General features: G+C 38.1%; 1 protein-coding gene across 1 annotated transcript; it reads left to right on the top strand.

Annotated features, from left to right (window-relative positions):
• The first annotated feature begins 618 nt into the window (after window positions 1–618).
• Window positions 619–10,077, top strand: rab3db (RAB3D, member RAS oncogene family, b). Its single transcript, XM_077618066.1, has 5 exons — window positions 619–939; window positions 3,994–4,230; window positions 7,431–7,549; window positions 8,156–8,280; window positions 8,536–10,077. The coding sequence occupies exons 1-5, from the start codon at window positions 934–936 to the stop codon at window positions 8,724–8,726; spliced, it is 678 nt and encodes a 225-aa protein (XP_077474192.1). The 5' UTR covers window positions 619–933; the 3' UTR covers window positions 8,727–10,077.
• Window positions 10,078–10,108: the final 31 nt, after the last annotated feature.

The raw sequence follows: 10,108 nt of genomic DNA, 5'->3' as shown, positions 1-10,108 counted from the left end.
TGCCATTGACCCTGCAGTTTTGACTGTTGGTTGCGAAAGAATGAATATGACTGTGGATAACAAACTGAGCAAAATGCATTCACAGAACTCCCCAAATTCTAGTTTTACATAGTTTTACCCATAAAAACTAAAATAAAAGTATTTAATTCTGTATGTACAGTTTGAATGGGCTGCAATGCCAGGCAGAACACATCTGCAGGCCGGATCGGACCTCCTGACGGGCCTCGTTTGGCCCGCTGGCCTTATGTTTGAGACTTGGTTTAAACATTAAATGTGTTTTATTTGTTCATTTGCTGCCATTGGGAGGGTTACACACCCATTCCAAGAGAAGTATTTCGAATGTATTGGACATCTGCTAGTGACAAACGAATTTAAATTCACAGCAGGATAATAAAAAGAGGCACATTATTTGATGTCTATCACGGCAAAGGCAATCACTGTCTTAATAATTGTGGTTTGGTTGGTTTTATAACAAATATTGCAAGAATCTGAGTACACCATGTTTTAAGCCGTTTAAAGGGTTAAACTTATTTGAAAATTGACTAATGATGAAGTCGATTGTATTAGTCCTTTTACATCCTTTGGGCAGGGGTTGTACTGTACGCACTGTCTATTTCGGATCATGTGGTGCATGGGGTTCTCACGCGCACACGCATGCCGGATCAACCAGCCTGCCAAGCTGCGCGCACGCACGCACACGCACGCGCGTACACAGCCTCAGGTGCCTGGCGGTTGCTTCACTTTCCAACCCTAACGCGACTTGGAGCTACAAGAACTGGGATCCGGGAGCGCCAGCAGACGACCGCGTATTGCCGAGCTCTGATCCGGGAAGACCGCGGCTTTTACAAGGTTTACTTTGCCACCACACCCGGCATCTGGCTGCCCAACAGTGGGGGGAAAAATAGGAAGACGCCGAGTTAGTTTTACTTCCGTATGAAGGTAGGTTGTTTCCTTCCTTCTGTTCTTCTCTTGATCTGGCTTCCTTTGTCCCAATTTAATCATGTTTGCCTTATTTTCCCTAACAAAAGGCTTTGGATATAAAGCTTTTACGTTTGCTTGTTTTAATGAGAGAACATATGTGACCATTACCACATAATCAATAGAATTAGATGGACATTTCCTGGGGGTCACTGGCAAGCAGCTGACTGAAGCGCACCAGAACCCCGTCATTTTTTATTGCTCTTTTTTTCTGGGTTTTTTCTCTCATGTATTTATATATTTATTTATTTTAAATTTGATTTATGTTTGCCTGCGATAATCTAACACATCTGCACCAACAATGGAGTTGATCAATGGCAGTACTGGTCGCTACATCATTTTATATGGCTGCAAACATCCAAAGACATGTGGTTCAGAAGATGACTGTATGAATATAGTACGAATATTCAATGGATAGTGGGTTCTAACCTTCCTCTGTGGAGTTTGCATGTTCTCCCTTTGCCTGTGTATTTTTTCTCCTGGTACTCTGGTTTCCTCCCACATCCGGATAACACTACAAATTGATTGTAAGTGTGTTTTTGTGCATGTGCGGTTGTTAGTTTCCATGTTTCCTTCAATTTAAGATGTACCCTGCCTACTGCCTGTTGTTGGTTGGGATAGGCTCCAGCACCCCCACGAGGATAAGCAGCTCGGATAATGAATGAATGAATATAGTACACTATTTGGACAAGGCTTAGCACCAAGGTAGGCCCGAGCACTCATGCTTTGCTTCTGTGTTCACTTTGTGTTCAAATTTAAAGCAATGTTTGTTTTCAAGGAAAATTTGTTACTGACAGAAATTGATGGCTACAATGTAAAATTTAGCTTAGGCTCTGTAGAAGGCTTGATTGTAATTAATATATTTCCTAAATGTGTAAACATTACTCGAATTGTATTTGTCTGCAGGGAATGTCAGCTGTTGAAAGTAAACATAAACGACATGTGACTGGGTATATATAACTCAAGTTTAGGATGAGCTGTTGGGAACATGAGGAAATGTTTTAAAGTTTGGGGATTATTTTCTTCTTAAACGATTACAATAAATTACAAAGTGCAAATTAATTTTATTCTTTTCTTTCTAAAGGGACTATATTAAAAGACTCTATTCATAGTCCATATTCCCGCTATGACTGAATTGCAAACAAACAGGTTTGCACAGGCTGGAGTGTGGAGAAAGTTGTTTATTGATGTCATTGAAGACAGCACATTCCATCCACAAGTTTAGTTTATATTATTTGTTATCATCATTATAGACAATATACTTATCAGGTTAAATCTAGGCGTGTAACAATATATTGTTCCGGATCGAAACGCAATGCACCCATCAACATCGTGATGATTTGATTTCAAATGTCTGAAATGTTTCAGCCACAAAATTGGCAAAATTGCTCTGTACTTTTTTTTAAAATCTCTAATTGTATTAACTTGATTGGGAACCATTGATTTGAACAGAAACTGAACCGTGGCAGACATTGTAATTTCAGCATATATCTTTATTGTGTCCCAAAAATCAATATTGTATCACCATAAAATTGGTCATTTAAACTTCTGGAAATGACGGATTCAAGTCACATTTCAGCACTTTGCACTATAGTGGGTGTAAAAAATTATGAACATGGTGGCCTTTGTAAGCAAGTAGATGTTTTAAATGTATATTTTTTTTACAATAATACTTTGTGGATTTGAGAAAATAACAGCAGATGAAGAAGATACTATATGCACACGTATTATTTAAGTTTTGGCATATTGGGTTAAGTTCCTTTTTGAAGGAAATTGCTTATGCTTGTGTTTGCAAAAACAAGCCTGCCACTTAGCAGAAGTTAGAAGAAAAAGTAACGTACTATCAGATCATCATGTAAATACCTGAAGTAAACCATTTTCATGCGACTATATATTTTGATTACATTTACTAGGCCAAGCAGACTTTCCACAAAGAGGTCAATTTGACCCACAGCATAATCAGAGCATTAAATCACACTATCATATTCATGTCAGCATATGGGCCGCTGTAATAAGTAAGCACGGACACGAACAGTAAATGGTTTTGTCAGCCCTCACGTCTCACTTCTGTGTAATATAGATCTATCACTCATGCTAGAGGTTTCCTTACAGTAGCCAGTTAAAAGCTCACCTAACTCTCTGGTTAGACCACTAATGGGTATTGCCGGCAGTCGAGTGCCGGTCTAATCTCAGCGGAGACAAGTCTCTCCAGAGAAGTGGGGCTGGGCCACATGGATTGATCAGCAATGTTTTTTGTGGGGGATGGAAGCTATGATAAGCAGCCGCGCAGATATGTTTCTTCCTCAGACTACGCACATAATGGGGCCTGCTGATGGACAGATGGCCTAAACCTCCTGTATGTAATTTGAGAGCACAACTACCCTTTCAATTTCTCCCAAATCTGCACCAGTATGATAGGACTGAAGCCAAATCCCAAATGAACGTTAATGTTTATGCCACAACAGTAGATTGATTGGTTCTTTTTTTTTTTATTTAGCTTTGGAAATTTTACAGGAAAACTGTTTCGTATCAGTCACCCTCTCCATCGTCACATGTCAGGTTGTGAAATGAATAAGTCATTGTCACATTAGTTTTATGGTTTTAACATAATAGAACACACCAAATGTTCCAGATATTTCGAGAATTAGCAATAGAAAATGGACAGATGTATAATCATTCAGGGGGAAAAGGGTTAGACAGCCGACCATATCCTCCTTTGAGGTGTGGGGTTGTGCCAGTTTTAGACCTGTCCATGGTGCCGAGGAAAAGATGCAATGCCACATATATGTATCGTTAGGAAGCATATAGAGCGGTATTGTTTTTGTTAACAATAACGAAAGTATCTCCTTGGCAAACCTTCTTTACATGACAAGGATAAGCTAAAAGCGTGAGTTGAATGACACAGTTTCTGTCATTTGTTGACAATTCACTACATGATAGTCCACCATGTGCACCATAAGCCCAAAATATTTCTATACACTTGACATCTTCATCATGTTATTTTTCTCTCAATAGATGGCATCAACTGAGTCTCGCCTCAAACAGCCGCCAACCCAGAAGGATGCAGCTGACCAAAACTTTGACTACATGTTCAAGCTGCTGATAATTGGCAACAGTAGTGTGGGCAAAACGTCTTTCCTGTTCCGATACGCTGATGACTCCTTTACCTCAGCCTTTGTCAGCACTGTTGGTATCGACTTCAAAGTCAAGACTGTCTTCCGCAATGACAAAAGGATCAAGCTGCAGATCTGGGTAAAGATATATATTTGTTCATTCATTTTCTGAACTGCTTAGTCACACAAGGGGTGCGGGGGGTGCTGGACACAAACCCAGATAACTACAGGTACCAGGCAGGCATAAATTTACACGCTAGAAAATTCAAGGTGCTTCACACAAGCTTTTTAAGGCATCAAGAGAACATTCAAAAGCAAAATTAAGCAATATGCATAAAATAAACAGGAATTTTAAGTCATGAAAACACATTTAGATAAAAGTCATTGGATCACACTAATAGTACTTGACTTCTGAAAAGTCAAGGATAATCCATTTTGTTGCGCCCAGTTCATGCATTTAGGCACATTGATCCCTTTTTACATGAACAGTGGTGTTTTGAGATAGACAACATTAAAAGATGACATCCTCTAAAACTAAACTTCTAAATTGCGCAAGTGATTGTGGTTTAAGACACACCTTTATCATTGACTTCTTACAAATGTATTAAGTTTAACCTGAGTCATGTCAAGTTTGTGAGCAAATGTTTTCAACCCCCTCTCGTTTGCCGCATCGTGTATTTTAGTTGCTTAAACACTCATTTAAATACTATGGCTTTCAATCACTTTTGAGTGTTATTGAGGGCCTTAACTAGAGTTTATTTCTCATGGGAATGCCTCAAAACAAACTGAAAGTTTTCAAAATCAAGAGGAAGTAACCCAGGAAAATGCCCCAAATCAAGACGAAGTGACCAAAATACACGTTAAGTAACCCAAAATAAATAAGAAGTGAACTGGAAATACCAATCAATACCCAAATTTTGGGTTACTCTCTCATTCTACTTAAAAGTGAAGTCTCTCAAGACTTTTTGCTGCCCGTAGAACAGGAAGTGGCCTGGAATTGAGCCAATATTAAGAGGAAGTGACTCAAAAATGCCCCAAAATCAACAGTGATTAATTGTTTTTTTATTGTTAATGTCGGTGGTGATACATTCTTCACATTCATTTCAATTTACATTGATAAGACTGATTAAACAAATAAGTGAGTTAAACTAATAGTGTGAGCTACTGCAAAGATACCGAGTCACTGGGCCTACACCAAAGCACACACTCACTTCCTTCAATGTGCCTTTGTAGGACAATGCGAGACGTATGGAAAATTCTTTAAAAATTAAAGCTAAGTGTTTTGCCAGGTAACTGCAACAAGGAGGCTTTTTTTTCAGAATGTGGGTTTACTTGTCTGCCCGGTCCTGTTTTGTCTGCCAAATGGTACACTGATGGGTATTTTTCCAAGTTCAGGAAACTGAGGAAGTTCCCTATCAGCTCTTGCTGGGGCTATAGTGAATAAATACTGCAGCGGCAACAAGGCATGTCTTTAAAGGGCATGAACCTGCCAAAATTACAGTCCTCTCTTTTGAGCTTAAACATATTTTGTTAATTATCAAACTCTTCATCATCAAATTTACGATAACTCCCATTGAGGACCATCCGTAAGATATGTTGCCATGTTATTTTGTTGATGATCCCACCCTGCCAGCTGCTAGGCTCCCCTTTGTGCATCATGGAAACAGACTGAACTGATAACGCACCACATGGCCCCTGCACCCGGGATTCATATGCAAGCACATGTACACACTAAGTGTGCATAATATTTACTCCCCTTTTCTATTGCATGGAATTGTGTCTGTCTTCTGATCTCTGGGCCAAGACACACCTTTCACACACTGTAAAATGCACATATGGTTAGAGGCCTTAAAAGCCTATACCATGAGTTGGCTACACTAAAGTGCAAAAGTATTAGTAACAACTATGTTGTCTAATTAAGGTCTGGCGTTGCTTATGGCAACATCATGCAGTTCAACACTTCAGTAGCAAATGTTAATATTGTGGCCTACATGAAACAAAAAGTGATGTCCCTGTATATGGATGCAACATCTTTATAGGGTTAAGGCTTTTTTTCCTACTTACTAAAAATAGTCACGTCCTATAAAATGTTTCATAAAAAATGATTGCACAATTTAGAAATTAATCTCCAGTGTAATAGCTTTTGGCAAAATGATGGTGATAATTTTTAGATGACTTACAGTCCTCATTGTCTTTGAACAATCATAACCCTGACTGCCCCCCTGGTTACCTTAACAACCCTCTCCTTCACACTGTGTTGAAACGTCAGACAAATGCACACAAACACACATGGCCCTGATGCAAATGAATAACGTTACCAAGTAACCAACTCCAGCTCAGTCACCCTCATTTAACTTTATTTCCTATGTTCATCTACAAAGCCAATTATATCTCTATCATTATTTTCAAAATTACATACTTACATTTTAGAAAAGATCTTTTCCATACTGGCAAAAGCAATGTGTAACTCTCTATGTGAAACCATAAAAGGCTGACTATATCTAATTAATATATGTGCACATGTCCAGTCTTGCATGGGAAAGCTAAGTGAAGAGTATAAAGCACAACAAAAATCAAGTCCCAATACATTTTGTGTATTTTGGGAGGCGCCACAAATGAAACTGTAGTTTGAAAAAAAAAAAGCTCTTTTAATAGAAGGACAGGTTTCAAGTTTGATTTCATTTACATTCAGTAATCTAATGCATGAATGAAGCAATTATCCATTTGATGTTCTTTAGTAGTTAAGGGCTACACAGTAAAAATAGAGTTAAGTTTATGTGATTTCTACTGTTGTGTGAATGATAATAGGTGGATAGATACAAATGTATTTTTGGTATATTCTGTCACTTAATGGACTTGCACTAGAGAGGAAATACATTTTCAATGAACAATGATACATTTTCAGACTAATCAAATTAATCGAAAACACCGAGTATAAATGATTGTAAACTGCATATTTCTGAGAGCTCTGATAATGGAGAAAATAATGTTAGGGCTACTTTGTTGGGAACCACCGAAGACTGTACTGTTGTACTACAGCGGTGATGATACACCTCAATATCAATTTATGGACAATAGTTCTCCCTTGTGGTGGCAAAAGTCTTGCTTTTTAATACTATAGTACTACACTTTCTGCTTTGCCCTGTCCTTTGCATCACCCTCTCATATACCAGCCACTTTTATGTCCTCCCTCACCACATTCATGTATCTTTTACTAGGTGGCCATTTTCTTGGATCACATCAATACTCCCTTAAATATTGTGCGAAAATTATGTATGCCTGGACAAGATAACACTAATGATATGTATTTTGAATTATTTCGTGTGTGTTAAAATGTAGGACACAGCAGGACAAGAGCGCTATCGGACTATCACCACAGCCTACTACAGAGGTGCCATGGGTTTCCTACTTATGTATGACATCACCAGTCAGGAGTCCTTCAATGCAGTTCAGGACTGGTACTTTCTGTTAATAAATATATTTAATATAGAGCTGGGCGATAAATCCATTTTAGGAATTCATTTGAATTTTTCTTCCATTGCATGTTGCAATGATTATAAAAAGAATTTACTCAAGATCTTGTTGGTTTTTTGTTTGATTTTTACCCAAAAAGTAAACCTATCAACTAGTTATTCAATAGAATATCCCATTAGAAAGAGTTGATTTTTTTTGTATAGTTATTAGATTCTATTTGGAGGCTCACAGCACAAATACAGGGAGGGAGAAAAATATTTAAGACAGACGTATTGTTTTATTTGACCCTTTATACAACTGACATTTTTTTGAAGTGTTAACCATATAATGACGTGCAGTCAACAAATGTAGATGGCACATTTTGCTTCATGAAGGATATTAACATTTGCTACACAAGTGTGGCCTGACCCAAAAAATGGTAGGAAGGGCAAACGAATGTTCACTCGAGTCAAAATGGAATGTAGGTGTACTGCAATCACTGGGAGAATTTGAGTTCAATGATGGAGGGTTCAATTTTTTTTTAGCTATTTCGGTTTTCTGTCCTTTTTGTTTCCTTATTAATTGTTCCTAATTTGTGGTTTGTTTGACAGGGCGACGCAGATTAAAACTTACTCATGGGACAACGCTCAGGTGATCCTAATCGGAAACAAGTGTGACCTAGAGGATGACAGGCTTATACCTACGGAAGATGGCCAGCGTCTTGCAGAGGACCTCGGTACGTAAAACATCTCTGAATCTTTGCAGCACATTTGTCCGTAATTAACTCATCGACTGCCAGTGACGGTGATAAACATCCATTAAAAATTCGTTCATTTGCTACTATCCCCTCCCAGTTCAAATTGATTATGCGTCTACTGTGACAAAATCATTCAAATTCCCAGCAGAAAGATGAAAAGAACCACATGATTGGACATTTATCATTGTGAAAGGCACTGAAATAGTAGTTCACTCTATCATCGGTCATCATCAGGTTTCCAGTTCTTCGAAGCCAGTGCAAAGGACAACATCAACATTAAGCAGGTTTTTGAGCGCCTGGTGGATGTCATCTGTGACAAGATGAATGAGACCATGGTAGGAGGAGACACTACCTTAATGCCCAACCTCAGCAACAAGAGCCTGAATAACACGTCTTCTGAGAGCCAACGGAACTGTGCTTGTTAAACCATGCACTCATACACATACGCACACAATACTGATAATCTACTTCTCTGTGCCTCAACTTTGGGAACTGTTTCTCTGTTCACTGTAGCCACACCCAAGACAATAGGCAGCAACTTCATCATCCTCACGACTGTTGACATCCACATTCCCTCCCCACACAAGGCCCAAGGGCTCTTTTTCTTTTGAGGCCTTATGTCGCCTCTTCCAATATGCTGCATCTTAGGTTGCTAGTTTGCTAAACACTGGCCTCTGTTTTATCCACGATCATTATTTAAGCGCTTTCAGTGGCTCTCGTGAGATGCATGCATTACAATATATAGCATTTTGTCAAAGGCGTCATGTGTGCTTTTGCAATTATAATACAGCTTGTTTAAATTGGTCATGATTTTTCTTTTCTTTTCATCATTTAGAATTTTTCTTTTTCATTGTTTATTATTGTGGTAACATTTTTGGAAGGTGACTACATTTTAAGGTGACTTCTTTATGTATTGCATATTTGTGCAATTCTTTCTTTCCATATTACAAAAGCCATTTGATTGTGTCTTTGGGCACACACAAACAGAACGATTTATGAATTTTTGTAACACTTTATTTACTGTGCTTAAGATCGTCACGTCACTGATCAATGGAACCAAACATTTAAAGCAACCTCCATTCAAATACAATGAAGTTGTTTCTGTCAACTTTTCATCAAACATGCTAACATTTTCTGAATGATACTTCTTGCCGTCATCACGGTCATGAAAGGTGTCTTAATAATGACTTATTACACAACATTCAAAAAAAGTGTTACCATTGTTTTGAAACAATATAATTCACTAAAACCTTTGCTACCATTTCTCAAAGGTTCTCCTATGTGTAGAATTCTATTTAACGTGAGGTAGTTTGCATCATACTATTTTTCTATTCTGTTTTGCCAATCTTTTATTTTGGGTCTTGAGATTTTTCCTCTAGTTTAAACCGCGGGAGAATGAGGTAAAGAAACTGTTGATCCCTGTGAGGAAGTCATTATGCACCGGTAACTCTGTCATATGACCTTGCGTGGGTGATACCCAGTAGATCAAGACATCAATAATATTTGTGTGTTTGAGTGTTACCATGTGAAACAATCACCCTTCAGAAAAGGAAATGTGGATACTATACTACGCCTCTGTGATTGATAGCACTGTATTTTCTGCCATAACAGTTATTGGTGGACATGAAACAACCTCACCAGACATTCTATTAGTTGAAAAAATATGTATCAGGGATGGAAACAAGGCTATAAAAAGGTTCATTATAGTTATGTTGTGGAAAAGAAGTTCATGTAGCTAAATTAGGTCATTAAAATACAGTGCAAAGCATCCATCTATTTTTGAGAAAACTTGTCCTTATTTGTTTAT

This window comes from Stigmatopora argus, chromosome 14 (genome assembly GCF_051989625.1).
Source record: "Stigmatopora argus isolate UIUO_Sarg chromosome 14, RoL_Sarg_1.0, whole genome shotgun sequence".
Classification (NCBI taxonomy): Eukaryota; Metazoa; Chordata; class Actinopteri; order Syngnathiformes; family Syngnathidae; genus Stigmatopora; species Stigmatopora argus.
Note: the sequence above shows the minus strand (reverse complement) of the source record. Positions and strands in the feature narration are given on the sequence as shown.

What these genes read in the sequence shown, in the direction of transcription:
- rab3db (XM_077618066.1), top strand. An exon ending in GGATCAAGCTGCAGATCTGG is followed by an intron (nt 4,231 to 7,430) that starts GTAAAGATATAT and finishes GTTAAAATGTAG; the next exon opens with GACACAGCAGGACAAGAGCG. An exon ending in TTCAATGCAGTTCAGGACTG is followed by an intron (nt 7,550 to 8,155) that starts GTACTTTCTGTT and finishes TTTGTTTGACAG; the next exon opens with GGCGACGCAGATTAAAACTT.